We start from the raw sequence: 20,897 nt of genomic DNA on the forward strand, positions 1-20,897 counted from the left end.
AGGTATGCATTGCCTGCTCAATGCAGCCAGTGCTTTTCCTTTAGAATAATCTTTAGAAGAAACCAAACCAGGTTGGAAGAGACATTCAAGATCGTGTCCAACCCATCAACCAATCCAACCCACCCAAACAGCTAACCCATGGCACCAAGCACCCCATCAAGTCTCCTCCTGAACACCTCCAATGATGGTGACTCCACCACCTCCTCAGGCAGCCCACTACAATGGACAATCACTCTTTCTGTATAGAACTTCTTCCTAACATCCAACCTGAACCTCCCCTGGTGCAGCCTGAGACTGTGTCCTCTTGTTCTGGTGCTGGTTGCCTGGGAGAAGAGACTATCATCCTCCTGTCTACAACCTCCCTTCAGGTAGTTGTAGAGAGTGATAAGGTCACCCCTGAGTCTCCTCTTGTGCTGCTGAGCAATTTGTGTGTGTAGAAACATCATGCAGGTATGACTTTCAAATCATGATTATTGTGATTAATACTTTTTAAAAGGAAGTTGCATTCTGAAAAGGTGGTGAGGAAACAGAGGTGTTTGTGCTTGTGCACAGAAGCTGTGTGTTGTGACACATTGAAAGCTGTAGGTGCTGATGGCAGACATCTTTTATTTCTAAGAAAGTCTGATTTATTTGTTTCTGTAAATAGTTTTGGTGGGTTGGTTTGTTTGATGTCCCTCTCTCTGTCCAACAAAGGGCACAAAGTCTAGAGCAAACACAAGCTAGTGCATGATGCACATTTGATGCTAAGCTTCCAGAGTCAGAATGGCCTTCAAGCAGATTGAAGAAGTGTCAGCTGTGACTTGGGTTGGAAGAAGTGTCACAGCTTTGTGTTCTGACCTAAGAATTACCTGGAGAAGGGTTGGGGAGCAACAGTGGTTGTTGTTCTGTCCCTATAGGAGAATGAGACATTTAAGACACTGTCTTCCTTGATGTTGCTTGAGGTTTGAGGGCTTTGGATATTTAATTGTTGGCCTGCTGGCATGCTTGTTAGTCTCTGACACGTATGGATATTGGCTTTCTGTGGACTTCACAGGACAACAGTCTGGTAGAAAGCAGCTATGTTGACACAGTGTTTATTAGGCAGCTGTGGATTCTGTCCACTTCTCTGCTGCAGCTTGTTGGGTGAACGTGGGGCAGCCTGTGCATCCTGGGAGAAAAATGAGATTTTGATTTACAAAGCTTGCTTTTACTTTCTTTTTCTGTACCCTTCTGCTTCAACTTGTATACTTGATGGTTACCAAAATGACTTCTATCCCTGCTTTATCACAGACATTTTGCATGGAAAATTTAATTGAAGAATCGCAGGGATTTGAAGGGACCTCAAAATATCATAGAGTCCAGCCACCCTGCCAGAGCAGGATCACCTAGATCAGATGACACAGGAACACATCCAGGCAGGTTTTGAATGTCTCCAGGGAAGGAGACTCTACAGCCTCTCTGGGCAGCCTGCTTCAGTCTTCCTTACATTCCATGTGGAACCTCCTCTGATCCATCTTGTACCCATTGCCCCTTGTCCTATCACTGGACATGACTGAGCAGAGCCTGGCTTCATCCTCCTGACACTCGCTCTTCACTCGCTCTTCACATCTTTATAAACATGAATGAGGTCACCCCTCAGTCTCCTCCAAGCAAAAGAGCCCCAGCTCCCTCAGCCTTTCCTCATAAGGGAGATGGTCCACTCCCTTCAGCATCTTTGTGGCTCTGTATACGTTTTAATTGCTCTTGAATAAACCTCTGACAACACAGAAGTTATCCAAGTTTGATTTGTAGTTTGGGCAGGCTGAGTAAAGGCCTCCTGAAGGTTCACACTTGAAGTACAGTCAGCTGGTGCTCTGTACAGTTGTCACTTTTTGTTGCTGTCTAGCTTCAGTGGCAGGCACTGTGGAAAATTCTACACCATTACTCAGCAACACTGCAATGAAGTAAGAGAATAACATCAGTGTTACCTTTAACAGTGAGGGGGCAAACTGCAGCTCAATAGAAACACAATTTCTATCTGCATATTTGGTCCTCTAGACCATGTGCCTTCCCATTGCTAATAAAGATAATGCCACCTATGTGAAGACATCAGCAGGCATCTTTAAAACCCAAGATGAATTGAGCACATTTACTGCGTTAGCAGCAGTTGCTAAATTGTAAGTAACTAAGTCTTGTTGTATAACTGCATTGCACTCGAGGGAACAATTTAGGTTTTGAATTGTATATGTTGGTAAGGGAAAACTATGTAGACATTGATTATTTTTTTTTTCCCCTTGACCTAATCACTGTTTGCCTATGGCAATATCTGATATGTTATGTGTTCACCAAGAATTGTCTTGGGACCACAGTGAGGCTGGATTTTTTTAGCTTCATTAGTAATCATAGTTACATTAGGAATAGAAGGCAATGGAGTACTGTTCTACCCCAGTTTTTCTGCTTACTGTAAAGGTGGAAGTGACCTGGGTAGGTGGGAATCTGAATTTGTACAGACAGAGGAGAACACATTTGAGTTTACAGAAAGAATTCAGTTTTGTTTTTAAAAGGAAGGCAGATGCCTATTTAGATTTAATTTGCAATACTCTCTGAAGAAATCATAGAACCACTTTGGTTGGAAAAGACCTTTAAAGATATTGAATCCATCTGCTCCCTAACTCTACCAAGGGTGGTGCTAAACCATGTCCTGCATCGCCACATCTTGGTGCCTCTGAAGCACCTCCAGGGATGGGGATTCAACCACCTGCCTGGGGAGCCTGTTCCAGTGGCTAAGAACCCATTCAGGGAAGAAGTTGCTTCTAATCTCCAACCTAAACCTCCCCGGGGACAATTTGAGGCCATTTCCTCTCACCCTATCACTTGTTACTAGAGATAAGAGACCAACCCCCACCTGGCTCCAACCTCCATGGTTGGTTGTAGAGAGGGAGGAGGTCTCTTTTCAGCCTCCTTTTCTCCAGACTAACCAACCCCAGTTCCCTCAGCTGCTCCTCACCAGACCTGTTGTCCAGCAAGAGAAATTCTTTCTCTGTTTCTTACATGTTTGTAACCTTACGATAAAACTTTTCCTGGTCATACCAGAGCCTATGAAAATGATGCTGAATAAGTATAATTTAATAATGTGTCTTTCATTGTCTGAATTGAACAAACTGCCAAAGGTAAATGGCATAAATAGTGAGAAAAATGTCTCCTCTTCCCCCCCCCCCCACCTGGGGAATCTGATTTTAGGCAAAAATTAAAACTTCCAACAGAGTACCTTAAGAAACTTATTTAGTTTTGGACTTACCAGTGAGTCTTTCAAGTGGTGTTTGTGTGCTAAAAGACTTGTTTGTAGTGTAAGGGATTATGTGAAGAAGTGTAAAAAGATTGCAAAAGGTCATGTAGTTAGGCCCCTGGGCACTCTGCTTGTTCATGAAATGTTAGGAATTAAAAAACTCCCACGTGAAGATGTGAATATTTGCACACATAGGAGGCCCAATGGTGAACAGCCCAAACACAGACTTGCAGATTGGTGCTTCTGAGAACTTGAGTCAAGCACAAAACACACTTGCCTCCGCTGACTTGTCTGCTCTGTGCCCTCTTTGCAAGTGCACGTGCAGCTGACAGCTTCATGGGTTTGATTTTAGCTTAGAACATTACTTTTCCCTTTTTTGAAGTGCTTTGTTTTGTGCTTTGATTTTCAAAATACACCTTGCCTGTGTCCCTCCTGAGCAGCAGTGACTTGTATGGTAGTGGAGGGAGATGCTGCATGTCAAAGTGTGTGCTGTTGCTGCAGTGAGTCCTCGACACGCAAGATCTGTTACGAGGGAATGGATGTGGGAAGAGATGTTCAGCCTTGGAAGTGTGGTGGAACAATATCACTTTGAAAAGATAGCTGTGGAAGTAGGGCAGTGCTCTTGGTGTTTGTATCCACATGAGGGAGATAGTGTGACAGACTCATTAGCCTTAATTTGTGTCAAAACTTGCCAACTGGAAGCATAGTGGTGGAGATATCACTGAAGGCACTAGCTGTCTGTGACATCACCAGCCCCTTCTTCTAGTAACCTATATGCCTGTACAGATGTTATTTTTACCTCCTTAGGAGGAACTCTGATCAAGATTTCTCAATTTAAATGAAGCCATCCAACATGCCTTGTGAGCTTTTTCTTGAAAACAATCAAAACCTTAGTGTGGTCATGGCTTTCTCTCTCTAATCTTTGGAGTCTTGCCCTAAAAATGTAGTAATATGACTTAGTCTGTAGAAAACACTGACTCTTAACTCCCAGGATCACAGGATGTTAGGGGTTGGAAGGGACCTCTGGAGATCTTTGGGCCCAACCCCTCTGCCAGAGCAGGAGCATAGAATTGGCACAGGTCACACAGGAATGCATATACATGGGTCTTGACAGTCTCCAGAGAAGGAGAGTCCAGAACCTCTCTGGGGAGCCTATGCCAGTGCTCTGTGACCCTTACAATAAAGAAGTTCCTCCTCATGTTGTGCTGTAGTTTACATCCATTGCCGCTTGTCCTATCACAAGGCACAAGTGAGAAGAGGCTGTCCCTTCCTCAGCCTGTATGGAAGTGTTACTGAAGGTGGCCAACAATCAGTCAGCTATAAATGAGTCTCTTAGAACCAGTAGCTTCAGTAGGATGTGTCTGTCTTAGTCTGGAAACGTTTTTTGAGCTTATTTAGGGTCATATACTGCTGTGAGGCTCTGTAGTGATGAGAGGCTTTCCTCAAACACCAACCATTTTGCTCAGGACAGCTCCTAGAGGATCTGGAATCTTGCTTGAAGGTGCCCACCACTACCCATGACCTATGCATTGCTTAGCAAAGCGTGTGGAACAGGTAAGGTTTTCCTGTGTGGAGTCAGACAGCATTGTGAGGAATTGGGCAGCAGGCAGGCTTGTCACTTGGGAGTACTGCGTCCCAGTTTGGGGCCTGCAACAGAAGAAGGACATTGAAGTGATGGAGCAGGTCCAGAGGAGGCCACAAAGATGATCAGAGGGCTGGAGCAAATTTCCTGTGGGTACAGGCTGAGATAGTCAGGACTATTCAGCCTGGAGAGGAGAAGGCTCCAGGGAGAGCTTATATAGCGGCCTTCCTGTACCTTAAGGGGGCTACAAAAAGTTGGGGAGGGAATTTATACAAGTGCTTGTAGTGACAGGATGAGAGGGAATGGATTGAAGCTTGAGGAGGGGAGACTCAGACTGGAGCTCAGGAAGAAATTCTTTCCAGTGAGGGTGGTGGGACACTGGAGCAGGTTGCCCAGGGAGGCTGTGGATGCCTCCTTCCCGGAGGTGTTCAAGGCCAGGTTGGATAAGGCCTTGAGCAGCTTGGCCTAGTGGAAGGTCCCTGCCCATGGCAGTGGGCTTGGAACTGGATGATCTTTAAGGTCCCTCTCAACCCAAATCATTGCATGATTCTGTGGTTTTTATGGAGCAGTGGTAATTAAATGACTTACAGCAGTATCCCATGTTTAATTGCTTCTTGGTATTATCACCCCCTTTTCCAACTTTTTAGAATAATAGAATCCTTTTTGTTTGATATGATAGTGTTGAAATATATTTTGTTTTAAAGACAAGCCCATATTGTTTACAGAATACAGAATTAAGCAGGTTGGAAAAGAACTTTGAGATCATCAAGTCCAACCTATCACCAACACCATCTGATCAACTCAACCATGGCACCAAGTGCCTCATCCAGTCTGTTTTAAAACACTTCCAGTGATGGTGACTCCTCCACCTTCCTGGGCAGCACATTCCAATGGGCAATTACTCTCTCTGTGTAGAACTTCCTCCTAACCTCCAGCCTAAACCTCCCCAGTGCAGCTTGAGACTGTGTCCTCTTGTTCTGGTGCTGGTTGCCTGGGAGAAGAGACCAACCCCCACCTGGCTACAACCTCCCTTCAGGGAGTTGTAGGGAGCAAGAAGGTCTCCCCTGAGTCTTCTCCAGGGTAAGCAACCCCAGCTCCCTCAGCCTCTCCTCACAGGTCTGTGCTCCAAACCCTTCCCCAGCTTTGTTGCCCTTCTCTGGACACCTTCCAGCAACTCAACATCTTTTTTGAACTGAGTAGCCCAGAACTGGACACAGGACTCAAGGTGTGGCCTAACCAGTGCTGAGTACAGGGCACAATGACCTCCCTGCTCCTGCTGGCCACACTGTTCCCAATCCAGGCCAGGATGCCATTGGCCTTCTTGGCCACCTGGGTACACTGCTGGCTTATGTTCAGCTGCTGTCAATCAGCACCCCCAGGTCCCTTTCTGCCTGGCTGCTCTCCAGCCACTCTGACCCCAGCCTGTAGCCCTGCATGGGGAAAGTGGCTGACTGGGTTGATAGATGAGGGAAAACAAAACAAACTCTACTTAATTTTTGGCAACTAAGATGAACAATCTGGTGGTGTAAATCTATAAACTTTTGTTTCAACTGCTGAAGGTTGAACAACTTCTCAAGGTGAAGCTCCATTTATATTTAAGAAGCTTTGTTCTTTCTGAGTTGACTTGGGATCTCTTACTTTGCTTAAGCACGAAAAAGACAAACTAGCCTTTGTCCTGATCTTTTACACAAGTAATCACACTGCTCCTAAATAAAACTGAGGTGCAAATTGTTGTTTGAAGAAATTGCAAGAATCCTGGGGGACAGCTCTTTAATACACTTTTATCAGATTTTTCAAGTGTTCATTGGGAGTGTTCCAAAAATAATACCAGACCCATCTAGAAGTGTGGTAGAGAAGGAATAAGCTGTGTTATATCCCAAATATGTGGTCTGGAGGTACTAGTTTCTTGACATTATCATGGTGTCAATCCCTAGTGTTTAAAAGATTTACTTACTTTGCATTTTCACATTATTTTATATAATCCCATTGAGTCTACACCTCAAGAATTTAATGGTTCTTTGTGCTTAAAATAGATATTTAGTCACTGTCTCTTCCTTCCCCCTCACCAAGACTGAAAAATAAACCTATAAAACAATGATGATGTGAAACAACTTACTGGCAGTAATCATGCTGGAAGCAAGGTGGTGCTTAACCTGAGGAATTCTGCTTTGCTGTGCATATGTCTTGGGAGCTGTTGGGAAGTGGAAAAATGGAAGTCTTTTCAGAGGAAATATTCCCTGTGAGTAATAAAAGCACCTTCCCTTGACAGGGAAGAGACTTTGGAAACTTGGAACGCAGATCCATGGAAACTTGGCTTTGTCTTAGGGCATAATAGCTTCCTTAAAATATAGTTTCAAAGATCAGTTTTGCCAAATTCTACGTTTTCTCTGGCTTAATCCTTTTCCTCTTCCCTCTCCTCCAGGCTTTCTCTAGTAGTCATCCCTGGTCCAAACTTGGGTACAGCAGTATTACAGCCTTGTGTTGTAAACCTGAGAATGTGAAAGTGAAAATAATGATTTGTAGTAAAAAGCCTGACAGACTAATTATAGTATTGCAGTAATTATTATCTTATTTCAGCTCTGCTCCTCTCACAGCTAATTCCAATCTGGATTGTGGTGTTTTCTAATCTCTACTTTGGAGAGAGAGAATACACTGGGGAGCATAAAATACAGGAAATCAACACATTAAAAATTGACAATTAAACCAGTTAATTTCTTAAGGTATTGCCTTGGACATGTTAGTAGTAGAATGCAAGTGCTTCTTTTTGATGTGTTGCTCTGTGGATCTTCTGGTGAGTGTAATACTGATATACTACATAATGCAACTCTTTAAATCTTCCATTTCTGGATACCTTTGCAGCACCAGAGCAGCTCATTCAGAAACTGGTACATTGTGCAGCTAAGTTGGTACTTGGCACTGGTGAGGCTGTACCTCAAGTCCTGGGTTCAGTTTTGGGGCCCTCGCTCCAAGAAAAACATTGAGGTGCTGGAGCATGTCCAGCTGGTGAGGGGTCTGGAGAACAGGTCTCGTGAGCAGCAGCTTGAGGGAACTGGGGTTGGTTAGTCTGTAGAAAAGGAGGCTGAGGAGAGACCTCATTGCTCTCTACAACTCCCTGAAAACAGGAGATTGGAGCCAGGTGCGTGTTGGCTTCTTCCCCCTAGTAACCAGTGATAGGGTGAGAGGAAATGGCCTCAAGCTGCTTCAGGGGAAGTTTAGTTTGGAGATTAGAAGAAACTGCTTCCCTGAGAGAGCTCTCAACCACTGGCACAGGCTGCCCAGGGAGATGGTTGAATCCCCATCCCTGGAGGTATTTCAAGGAGGTCAAGGTGTGGTGCTGAGGGACATGGTTTAGCACCAGCCTTGTCAGAGTTGGAGAATGATTGGATTTGATGATCTTAAAGGTCTTTTCCAACAGAAGCAATTCTATGGTTCCATGATCATTGATGTATCTTATACTTTGGGTTTTATTTCTCTCTCCCAAAATCTGCAATTCTTAGATCAATTAAGGTGTAGATTGATGTCAGTGCTAGATTATAGCTTCAAGACTGCCAATTTAACGCTACTTGAGAAAAATACAGTTCTTTGGATATGGTGAAGTTGAATGGAACTTTTATTGATGTGATGAATTAGATGTAAAAATAAGGGGGAAGTTCACAGCAAGTCCTGAGTTCGAGAAATTGAGCAAAACAATTTGCTGGAATACCTGCAAACACAGTAATTTTCAGGTTTTATGTGAACTTTTGAATGGTGCAGGAGGCACCTGGGTTAGTTTTTGAGCAAGAAAGTGTTTGAAAATGTTGCCAGGTACCATTGTAGTGGATGCCTGGTAATGGAGGGTGTCAGGATGAGAGATGAACTGGGCTGAATGCTCATACAGTCATTGAGGCTGGGCTTGTTGTGTGGATTGGTTGTTGGACATCTCAGACTACGTTGCCATAGTTCCTGCCCTTGGCTGACTGTCTTAACTAAATCCTGGGTGTTGGTTTCTGACAGTTTGCTTTGTTTTCCTTTTTCAGGATGCTTCATCTGCAGACATTCGGAAAGCGTATCGAAAGCTTTCACTGACTTTACACCCAGACAAGAACAAAGATGAAAATGCAGAAACACAGTTTAGGCAAGTAAGTGCAATGTGGGGCCAGACAAATTGTAGGGGAAGCAGAATCAGAATTTTAAAAGATCTTGTCACTTTAATAAGAACCATGGTACACCTTTGAAATGGCTTAGTTAGAAGCTGAGGCCTTGAGCAACCTGATCTAGTGGAAGGTGTCCCTGCCCATGGCAGGAGAGTTGGAACTTGATGATCATCAAGGACCTTTCCAGCCCAAACCATTCTATGAATCTGTGAAACACTGAATTACATTTTTTCCTGAAACAGGTAAATTAAAAGCAAGCACACTTTTTGTGGGATTAATTTGTTGGATAACTCAGTGTTTCCCTGTGTATTAAAAACAATTAGAACATAATGCTTAGTCTTTTAGGAGTAAAATACGTTTTGCACTTTAGTAAGACTGCTTACAACTAGTCTTCAAAAGCAGGGAAAACTTCTGATCAGTTCTCAGTGCAAGTCATGTGTAGGCATAAGTTCATGAAAATAATTAGTATGAGTCTTTGCATTTTGGCCTTTTGAGTGAAACCACAAGGCTTGTAATTAGCTCTGCCTTTAAAAATACATTTCTGATGACTAAATAGAGGCTACTTAATTTCAGTTAAGACCTTTAGGAGGAAAGAAATGATACCTTTTAATTTGGAACTGAGACAAGACAGTTGTCAGATGTGAGGAGAGTGTGTGAGAGTTGGCAGATGTGAGGAGAGGAAAAAAATGGTTTTGCTGCTTGGTTTAGTAGCTGGTAGTTTAAATATGTCACTGAGTTTGCTTCTTAGTGCTGAAGGGAAAAGTGAAACCTGGTTGAAGGTCTTTGGTTGGCAAATGTAAAATATGATACTACTAATCAAATGTTATAAGCTCAATCCTAAAGTAAACTCTTTTGTGGCTTTTTTCTTTCTCTGTTTTTGGTTTAGTTGGTGGCCATCTATGAGGTTTTGAAGGATGAAGAAAGGAGACAGAGGTGAGTTGATTTGCCCAGCTTCTTTAAAGCATTCAGACCACTGGTGTATTGAAGTCCCATTTGGCTTAATTGTAACTCTTTGCACAGTTTGAGTTTGTAACTCCTATGTAGCTGTTTAAGTACAGATTGTGTGTGGCTTAAAAGGGGAAGGTGCTTTGTGTTTTTTGTGTGATGCACTGGTTATTCTCCTTTAAAAACAGTATTTGAAAGAACTTTAAAAGCTAGCTGTTGTCTGGAGCAATTTTTTTGACACCTAGCAATTCTGTCACCTCTTGCTGAGGTGTGTCAGTTATCATTGCTTGTTCTATCCAAGCTGTGCTTGAAAATACAGGCCACAGACTCAGCTCTCAGGTGTGTCTCACTGTAGCAGTAGAAGGTTTGTTGCATGATATTTAGGGATTATTTCCAGTGTATGTCATCTTCAACATTGTTTTCTGTTGCTTAGTTTATTTTCTCTTCTTGATGCATTATCTACAGTACTGCAAACTTTAATGCACATAGCATCATGGTTTTTTTAATAGATGACAGCTGTCCTTGCTGCTTCAGGAGCAGGTCTAGCAGTATCTGAAGGGGATATGATTAAGAACTGATCTGCTTTCTGGAAGCCTACTTTGAATTATCTTTTCCCCCTTTTTAAATGGATGATTTAAACCAATGGTTATCAAGAAAAATTGAGACACTGAAAGAGTTTTGCTCTTGGGTTGGAGTTTTAGTAAGTCATCTTTTGGCTTGCAAGTCTAAACAGGGCTTCACAAGGCATTTCTTGAAAGGTTTTTGGCTTTGTGGATGTCTTGGCAGGAGGCCAGTTTTTTCTTGATAGTCCTACTCTTGAAGTTTCATGAAAATGTAGTTGAACTCCTGGAAATTTAGTGGGTTGTGGTCACCTCTCACAAGAGAACTGCATTGTGAACTTCTACTCAAGAAAAGTTTTTGACAACTTGAAAAATGAGTTAGCCTCCAGATTTTCCCATCATCTTGTTTAACCTATGCTTTGTGATACTAATTCTCTGGAACTTAATTCCAGAGATTGCAGGAATTTCCTTGCATAAAAGTGTGAAGCACTAGCTTATATGAATTCTGCTTCTAAGCCTTTGTCCACATTATAAATGTGGCCAACTTGCTTGTGAGAGTCTTGTTAATTACTGCATCACAGTGATTACAAATGAGAAGTTAAAGCAGCAGTAGATTGTTCTAACTTGGGTTGGTTTCACTGTCAATAACTTAATTTGTACATAGACAAAGTTGTGTTTTTCTTGTGCAGCATGGATGTGTGGTTGATATTACTTCTTTAGCTGATTAAATATGAATGTAGTAGATTAAATGGTGTTTCCCTTCCAAGAATTTTCTGGAAATTAAATGCATATTTTAGAAGTAACATGAGTAGCAGAGCTGTATGGTCATGTTGCTTTGAGGAAACAGATTTATTACACAACCTCATGATAGGCCTTGCAGCTGAGCCTGCAAATGGAGAGTGGACTGTCCTGTGTGTTGTAAGGTGGTGGTGTAGCAGGTCTTTAAAAGGAGTCTTAAGCATTCTGGGAGCTGTTTCCCCTGTGGTAGTGTTTATGCTGTCAGGTTTCTTGCAAGTATGAAGGAGCAAAAAGGGAAGGGCTGTGGCTTTTGGGGATCTTTAGATGTTGATATTTGGCTGTACATTGTGTGAGGTGATTGATCTAGTGGAAGAGGCTCAAGGTTTACCCCATGCTCTGAGGGGAGACTACTTTGTTTCTCAGGGCTTAGATCCTGATTCCAGAGACTCATCTGCTGTAGCAAAGCTTTCTGCCAGGTTATTAGGGTTTGTTAGTTGGTTGATTTTGTGGTGTTTTGTTTGGATGGTATATTTTGTGTGTTTGTGTGGTTTTGTGGCTTTATTTGTTTGGTTGGTTTTTGGATTTTGTTTGTTGCTGTTGTTTTGGTTTTGTTTTGTGGTTGTTATTTTCCTTCCCTTGGCAGCATGGTAGTTTTTATTTCTGAAGTAGTTCAAAAACCTGATGAGATGAGAGGAAAATTAGTTCCATTTCTTACAAATTAGCTGGTGAGGAATTCTGACAGTTTAGCTGGGAATCCCTTCACAACTGGCCACCCAGATGGTTTGGAGCACAGGATTATACCACCTCAAATGGTGAGCAGCAGCTTCTGCTGCTGTGCAGTGAAGTCAGCTGTACCTGCCTCTCAACATGATGTAATCCAGCACTGGTCCTGGTGTGCACTCATGGACTGGAACCAGTAAAGGCAGGAACAAGGCCCTGCACTGTAGGAGTGATGGTTAAACTTATTTTGAAACAATAAAACTGAGTCTAACAACATGCTTTTTCCACATCTTGGTGAATGGCAGAGGTGCTGTTTGTGTGCAGTGTCCTAAAAGGGCAGATCTGCTGGCCAGCCCAGCCACGTGTCATTATTTTCCTACAGACTTTGTATTTTCATATTTGTTAGCAAATTTTCACTTCATCTGACGGCAGAAACCTTCCTTAATGCTACAGTTGCTCTGCTGACAATTCTAACACAGGGCTTTGTGATTAAAATGTGGTTTGCTTCTTTGCAAAGCTGTGTAGTTGCTTGTGAGGTACACTAATAGTAGTGGAATACAGTAATATTACTGTTAGTGCTGTTCTCTTGCACACTTTGATCTATAATCAAAACATTCTAATATTCTAACATTAAACACACATGCAACATTGTTTAATGTAGCAGTGTTTAACCTTAAATTAAACATGCCAGCAGCAGAACCTAGTATTTCATCTTCTGTATACACACTGTGGAGTGTATGAAATTCTACAGAGATCTTTAGGGTATGGAGGCATAGCTGCACTTCCTGAAATGCACTTTAATTTGGGGCATTTATTGGTAAATCAACCTGACAATGATAAATTTTATTAGCCTTTGAATACTTTTAATTGATGAAAAAAGTGGCTAGTTTTCCACACTTCTATTAATTGTAATTAGGCCCAAAAAAAACCTAAAAGATTTTAATTTCACTGTTTCCATTTTGAAGAGCTGCTTTTTTTTTTTCCACCTTCCAGCCTGTCCTCTGTAACAATGTGGGCTTGATTACAGGAAGCATTTGCAAAGGAATCAAGATACACTTGTTTAGAGTAAGAAAGGTGTTTATCTTAGCTCTCATTATAATTAAATATCTGCATTCAGAGGTATAAATTGTTGTGGCTGATGTTGCAATAGATGGTCTTTGACAGCTTGAGGAAAAAGGGCTCCCACAATTAAAAACCTCAATGCAGCCTTCCTGTAGTTCAGAACAAATCTCATTAATTCCAGTTTATAGTATATAAACTATATGAGATCTCTGAAATGATTTAAAATATGGAATGCAGTGGCCCCCTTAAAGGGAAAACTAAAATCTAATTACATGAAAATAGATGATACTGTAATTAGCTACTACGGCTAATGGATTATTTATTTTTCTTCCAATTGTAATTGGTTCTCCAAAGTGCTCTAAAAACTCTTCCATGAAACTTTCCAGAAGAAGGAAACGTTAATAATCTTGCAGCTGGCTTCTCGTTGGTGCGAGGCTAACAAACCTTGTCTAGAATCCCGAGTTTAAAAAGGAGATTCAGCTGAAGTTATAAATGGGAATTGTATTGTCTTTTTGTTTCTGTAGTGGTGCTTTGGGGCTTTTTAGCTTGCTGACTGCTACGTTTCAGAGATAACTGGCAGGCATGCTCCTTTGCATGAGATCTGCTGCGTTCGGTGTACATCCGTCTGAGGCAAAAGTACTGCAGATGTGGTTTTCCTTTTCAGCTTGGTTTTTGTTTCTCTCGCTCGCGCAGAATAACAGCTAATATGGGCTACCAAAAGAGGAATGCTTTGTAGTTACATTTTGAATGTAGTCCTCGATGCGCACGGATTAACTACCTGCCTTTCACAGTTAACAGAGGTTTCTATAGAGAAATTCTTAAATGAGAAACTTGCTTTTAATTAAACCACATCCTAAATTTGGAAGTCAAGATGTAAAAATGATGGGAAGCTTCTGCCTTTCTGCGGGATCATTTTCCGGTTGAAAACCTAAAAATCATTGATATCTTTATTTCTCAAATACAGAGCTTAATTACTATTGAAAGCAGTGATTTATCTTTTAACAGTATATATTCTAAAAAGTGGGTTATAATAGAAGCTATCTTCCCTTAAAATGGCCAGTCGTGTGAACCATAATGCTCATTGATAGTAAAATCAATAGAGCATTGATTCTGAGACTTAATCCTTGGAGACTGTTGTTCAGAACAGTGGACATAGCCTAGTAAATACAGAGTGCTGTTTAAAGTGTTTAATGCAAGAGTCTCTGCTGTCTTAATTTATTTTTTCTTACCAGACAATTTCTAAAAGAACCTGGTTGCCAAATGTTCGTTTGCAGTCTCTTTTTACACATCACTATATTGTTACCAGTGGCGTCTATGGACCTTATTTAATCAGTAGCCACATTTTCAGGACGTCAGTTAACAAGCTTTAGTGCCTAAGAAAGGCAAATGCTCAATCATTTCATAGTGGTATTGCCAAAACTTATTTCCTGATTCTACATGTTTCCTTGAAGATTTCAGTGAAGAGCACCTTTTATGGAACGTTGTTTTCCACCTAATTTGTTTCAGAAATGGTTTTGTTTCTAAGCTACTTTCTTGATTCAAACGCTAAAACGTTTAGCAAATGTGTTGTTGTTGTTTTAAATGCTAAAACTTCTACTTAATTCTTAAACAACAAGTGAAGCAGAGGTTTTAGTTTAGAAATAATAGCCTAAGGAATTTTTCTGAGCAGAACTTGTCTTGAGGCATCAGTAGTTAATTTGTTCTGACTTACTGGGGGAGGAAGAAAGTTAGCACTTCACATTTCCCAATAACGGATATTCATCTTGGTGCTCTCATAATTGTCACGGAAGATCAAATTGTGTAAGATGAATTTACTCCTGGTAGCGTTCAGAGCGTCGCAGAATCCTGAGGTGTTCAGCCTTTTGCGTGGAAATAACGGTGCCGGCTTGAAAGAGTTATTTTATCAGGAGTCAGCTTTTCGATTTGCACCGGATTAAAGTGCATTTTTTTTTTAATTGAAAAGGATTGCCTCTTTTTCTGCTTTAAAAAAAAAAGAAGAATAAATTAATTTGCTTGTTGAATTTATTATTTCCCCCCCACACACCCCCAGTCCATCTCCAAGGTATCAATTTAATAACTATCAAAGTAGCTAGTGCAGTTGTTGCATTTAAATTGATTTACATGTCAAGACTGGCAGTTTAGCAGCTGCGCTATTATTCCTGGATCGGTCAATTTACTTGAGAAAAACCTACTACTGAGTTCTACTGACCTGCATGACAATATAGGCCCTATTTCTATTCCTGTAATTAGGCCTGCGCCTAACTCAGAATATTTTTAATTAAAATATTTTGGTCAATGTGTTGCACCAAATTAGGCCTTTCAGCGCAGATTTAATTCTGGAAACGCTGTGATTAGAATCTGTAATGAGTTGCGTTCAATTTCAGATTAACAGGTTGTGGCGTCGTGAACACGCAGGGTTTTTGAGTCTGCTCGAGCGATTTTGGTGTGAAGCTCTCCCCTGGAAAGCTAACAAACAGGAATATTCGTTGTGTGTGCCTGTGGGTAGTGCTTGCCTTGATAACATCAGGCTGTAAATAAAAGATCCCTCACGCGCGAAGAGATTTCCAGGCGTTTGTGGGAAGCAAACCTGACGCGTTTGTCATGAACTGGTTTCTGTGCAGGCACAGCGGTGTTAGCAAAATTAAACAGTTTTAAAACTGGGTTTGGAGACAGCTTTTTCAAACAGAAAATCAAAATTGTCTAGCAGTGGCAAACTTTGGTTTTCTAACATAGAAGTCAAGCCTTTAACTTAAATTCCTCTCTGACATGAAATTGATGTTAGGTCTGGCAGCGTTTTTACTTAATGGATGTCATGCTCTTAAAGGACAAAACAAAAGCCAAGATACCTCTCCCCTCCCCCCAACACTTTTCCTTTTTAAGCTGTAAAATTAAAACAAAAATGTATATATATTTCTAGTGTTAGAGACTTTTTGCTACCTCTTTAGTAGTTTGGGGTTTGTTTAGTTCTGTCACGGAGAGCTGCCCACTGATTACCAGCCAGATAGAACACATCTACGTGTCTCCAAGCCTGTTATTTCAGGAGTGAATGAATTGAGCAAGGGGGGGTGAGGGAGGATGTTGTAGGAGCAATGAAATGACTATTTTTCCTTTTGCAAGGGACTAGATACATCTCCCCAGCATTTGGTTCTGGATTCTGTTTGTTTCCAGATGCAATCCTAGCAGCTGACAAAACAAGGCACTGCTCTATTAAAAAAACAACCCCCAAACCCAAATGATCATTTGTGTATGTATTATTCAAGCAGTCTGTGGATTATCATCTGTTTTGTTTTATAATTGGATGGTGTGGCTTCTTTCAGTTTTTATCCTTCCATGAAAGCCTGTTGTATTTGCTACTGTAGGTATGATGATATTCTGATCAATGGACTACCAGATTGGCGACAGCCTGTATTCTACTACAGGCGGGTGAGAAAAATGAGCAATGCTGAGCTGGCATTACTCTTGTTCATTATACTCACAGTGGGTCATTATGCTGTGGTTTGGTCAATCTACCTGGAAAAACAGCTGGTAAGTATTGGTAATAAATCAAACTTGCTTCAATTATTAGTATTGAATTTCCTACAGAAGTTGGTGTAGTGGAGGGATCTTCGCCGCTTCCCCTGTCTCGCCCGTGGGTTGTTGGGGTTTCTTTCTTAGTTTTATTTTAAAGTTAATATATTTAAAGCAGTGACAATTCTAGAATGAGGGATTCAGCATGTCAGGAATAGGAATAGAAACTACTTAATTTTTCTAAACTTAGTAATAAAACAAAATCAAGAGATGCTTCTTTGATTTTTTTTTTTTTTTAACTGGAGGAAAGAAGAGGAATAAAACCCTCTTCTGTCACCCCTTGATGCAGAAATCACATGCTGCTGGAGTTTGGAGCCTTCCTCAACCCTGTTTAAAAATAACCAGTTTTTACCCTTTTGAAAGTCATACTTGCTTTGTCTTGATTGTTTTTGTTGGGGTTTTGTTAAGAGGACAGACGTTGCTCAGGATTACAAACTCCACTGTTTTGTTTTATTTTGTGACTGTTTTATTTTGTGCTATATAAAAATACCTTGCACTCCGTAGGCTAGAATAAAACCTAAGCATAACTTGAAAAATATTCATACATTAGCATCTATTTACTTTTTTTTTTTCCTTATTTTCCACTGCATTATTGAAGTTGATGAATGAGAAAGGAGGCAAGTTGAATGCTTTCTCCCCTTAGAAAACTTTGATTGCTATGGAGATACACATGAGTGACAGAACTGGACTTCATGTGTGTTTAAAGACTGGATGCCATGGCAACAGTTATTGTTAAGATAGATCATTTTACTTAATCATGTAGGACCCCTAGATGCATTTGCATAAATGCTACTCTACTGTTTACCCTTCACAGAAGAGTCCCAGTAACATTTGTGGTTTACATGTTAATGATAACCTGTAACCGTAGTTCTTTCTACATCAAGGATGAACTACTTAGCAGAAAAAAGAGGGAGAAGAAGAAAAAAACAGGCAGCAGGACTACAGATGAAGCCAAACTTGCTGCTCTAGACAAAAACGAAAGGTGGGAAGGAACTCTCTTGTTTTCTGTGTTTTAAAATGTTTTATCAGCTACTAGTTTAGCTCTGTCATTTTCTGCTTGCATCTTTGAAATATTCTCTGAGAAGAAGTGTATTTGCAGTAACAGCCATGGCTGACATCAAGGGTGCCCCTGTAGATGTGTTTTCAGGGTTTGGTTTGTAAATAAACGTGGGCTGTTTATTCAGCAGCTCAGCCATGATTGAAAGATAAGGCTGAATTAATGGTATTTGCCTTACAGAAGGGCAGTGTTTCTACAGGTTGATTTTACAACTTTTCCTTAAAGATCTTTGCCTTGGATTGCAATTAAAAAATTTCATCTCATTTAAGCTGTAGCTTATTACCCTACCAATCAACGAGTTTCTGTGCGGTTTTAATGCCTGTCTGATTTAATGCTTTCTGTCTGATGAACTTAAAAACAAGCCTGTTGGTAAAGGCTCCTAGCACCATTGTTTGTTAAGAAAAACATGGGGAAATGGTGACTTTATAGGACACTCCAAAAGATACCACCATTTCTTCTATCGATTCATAGAAAGAAATAAAGGGTTTAAATAGTTCACACAGCAGGGGCATGAACTGGATCAATGCAGGATGGAGATCAGAGACCATTCTGCCTGTCGTCTTTCCTGGTGACATCAGTGAGTAATGCTCCAGTGAACTGCAAATGACATTAATTTTTATGCATTGTTTTGTTTACGCTACAGTCTTCATATCTGCTTGTCAGCACTTGTGAACACTTGGTTAAGGCTTGGGGGGTTTTCAGGTTTGGGGGAGTTTAAACTGAAGTGATTACGTGGCTGACGAATTCATTTTCTTGAAGGAAAGCCCCTTCTAAGAGACTAAAATACCACGAGGATTAGAAGTTAGCTGTTACATGTCTTGAATATTCAAACCATATCTTTAATGTTATGTAGCTGCACATTTTTGGAGGACTTGACAAGTGCTAATCATCTTAAAGGATCAATGATCTTGAAGGTCTTTTCCAGCCTGGTTAATTCTGTTCTATTCTATAATGGGGAAAGTTCTGGCTTGGCTTGGAGATTGTGGGCAGTAATGAAAACCGTCCGATTTTATTTGCCTGCAGAGTACTGGACAAACCACAGTGGCATGACTTACTTCCCTGCAAGCTGGGAATATGGTTCTGTCTCACTGTGAAAGCTTTACCTCAGCTATTCCAGGTAATAGTAATCATTTTAAGTTCTATTAGTCTTATGTTTCGTGATGGTGTTATTATGTATAATCGGATGTGTAGCACTTGTTCTCACCGATGTTTTTGGCTCGAGCGTGTACACTCTTTGGAGGCAAATTGAATATCATAAATTCATCACAATATGAATGTATTTTAAATGGGGATTAAGCTGAATATGATAGGGAATTCAGCAGCAGTTCCTGTTAGGCAAAACTATTAGAATAAATGATGGGAGAGGGGTGATACAGACACACATCTAATTGGGAATAGCAGTGGCTTCTAAGCGATCCGTTAACAAACGTGTTTTTATCTCCAATAGGCAAATGCTATGTTTTCATAGCAAATATTAATGTCATTCAAATTTGAAGGGAAAGTGAAATTACTTTTTCTGACTGAGTGAGCTTTTTTTTTTGTTTAAAGTGACTGGATAATGATATAAATTGATCTGTGAAATGACTAAGGTAAAGTAAGAAAGGTATGGTTGTGATTTATAAACATAAGCGTGACAGACTTGCCCACAGCTGGGTTGTGGGTTTTTTTTAAACCTAGTGCTATAAGCTGTAAGATTCAGCTGATATTCAGGCAGTGTAAGTATTGTCAGATCAGTTAGCACAATAACTTTTAATATCACATGCTCTTTCTTTTCTTTGCCCTTGAATACACCCATTTGTTTTTAATACCCTTGTCACTGCTAATGAATATGGATCAGGGAACACAAGGTGGATTTTACTTTGGTTTATGGAAATACTGAGTATTAATTCTGAAGTGTAAGTATTGTAAATGGCATCAGTGTTCAATTTCTGTGTTCAAGTTGGAAAAAAAGAACAATTCCCAATTCCTAATCTGTTAGCAAAAGGCTTGTAAAAGTTCTAAATGCAATAAAGTGTAGTCTGCCAGCATCCCTTTTTATAGCCCTTAAGTTTCCCCAAGAAGAGATCCAAAAGTGAATGTCTCTTCCTCGCTTAAAAGTTTCATTAGAACTGCGTGGTGAGTTCATTAAAGAATCTTTTCTTTTTGCAAGTTTTTAGAGCAAAAATGCTGATGCTTAATTAAATCAACTGTTGTGTCATGTGTCATTGAGGCGAGTCAGATGGAAAGGAATTAAGTTCAGCAAGTACTTTTGCTGCATTTCTGGGACTTTCTTCATAATTGTAGTACTTTGGCTTTTGCCTCAGTTGGAAAATACTCAAAATGTGATGGAATATAGCAAAGTTGATTAAGAATTTTGTATTAAGAGTTGGTATAATCTTTCTAAGCTGTAAATGTCTCATTTTTATGATTTTAAGATAGGCTGCTAAGAAGCCAGTATGCCAGGTTGCAGATTTCTTGCTCAAAATGTAGCTCCTGTGTCTGCCAGAATAGGCAGAGAAGATGAATGCAACTGGAGTGGTATTTCACACTTTGTAAACACCTAGCCAATACTCCTTGCTGAGGATTTAAAATCTATAATGGTAGCGGAAAAGAAGCTATCCAATACCTCTTGGAAAATTGGAAACCAGCAAGCAGGGATTTGGTGCCAAGGGAAGCATGATGTAGAGGAATGCAGAGCTGGAAGGCTTTGGAGCAAGGAGGAAGGGAGGAGATGGGATTCCAGAGTGAATTGCCCCACATGTAAATTACACTGCCGCTTATCTGCAGTTTGTTTTGTCCTTGTTTAAGGTGACCTGCTAATTATGTAGGTTAAAATGCAATAAAATATAAGTAATCTTTGCTATTAAGAATATTCAGGACCTGAGATAACTCAAATAAATTACTGCAGCTTACTAGTTAACGAGACTTAAAGAAGTATTGCTGCATAACAGCAGCAGTGACCTCATGTTGGAAATGTTTTCTGAAATAATAGTTCCAAAATATCTTGGTTACTTGGACAGAGGGACCTCTGGGCTCTTTTGGAGTTGTGTCTAAGATTTATCACCTTCTACCTTGTTTGCAATTACCAACAACTGGCTAAAAAGCAGCTGTACTTGTACAGTTATACCCTGGTGTACAGAGATCCTGTTTTGAGTAGAAGTGGTTTTCTCCTCAGTAATGCACTAACATAGGCTTGGGATTTCAGAGTCTTGCAGGCTTTTAGTGTAAATAGAATCACTAGGGCAGCTTATCTTCTAGATAAGACTCCTACAGATACTAAGGAGTGTTATATGTGCTAGTTACACATGCA

General features: G+C 40.6%; 1 protein-coding gene across 1 annotated transcript in view; it reads left to right on the forward strand.

Moving 5' to 3' along the window:
* Positions 1 to 20,897, forward strand: part of DNAJC1 (DnaJ heat shock protein family (Hsp40) member C1) — a 119,231-nt gene that overhangs the window by 36,739 nt on the left and 61,595 nt on the right. Inside the window, exons 2-6 of the mRNA XM_068146341.1 lie at positions 8,843 to 8,944; positions 9,846 to 9,892; positions 16,344 to 16,509; positions 17,436 to 17,533; positions 18,632 to 18,725. Of these exons, the coding sequence (XP_068002442.1) occupies positions 8,843 to 8,944; positions 9,846 to 9,892; positions 16,344 to 16,509; positions 17,436 to 17,533; positions 18,632 to 18,725 (507 nt within the window). The remainder of the gene's footprint in view (positions 1 to 8,842; positions 8,945 to 9,845; positions 9,893 to 16,343; positions 16,510 to 17,435; positions 17,534 to 18,631; positions 18,726 to 20,897) is intronic.

Source organism: Melanerpes formicivorus, unplaced genomic scaffold (genome assembly GCF_026170545.1).
Source record: "Melanerpes formicivorus ecotype bairdi unplaced genomic scaffold, bMelFor1.0.p_v2 SCAF_13, whole genome shotgun sequence".
Classification (NCBI taxonomy): domain Eukaryota; kingdom Metazoa; phylum Chordata; class Aves; order Piciformes; family Picidae; genus Melanerpes; species Melanerpes formicivorus.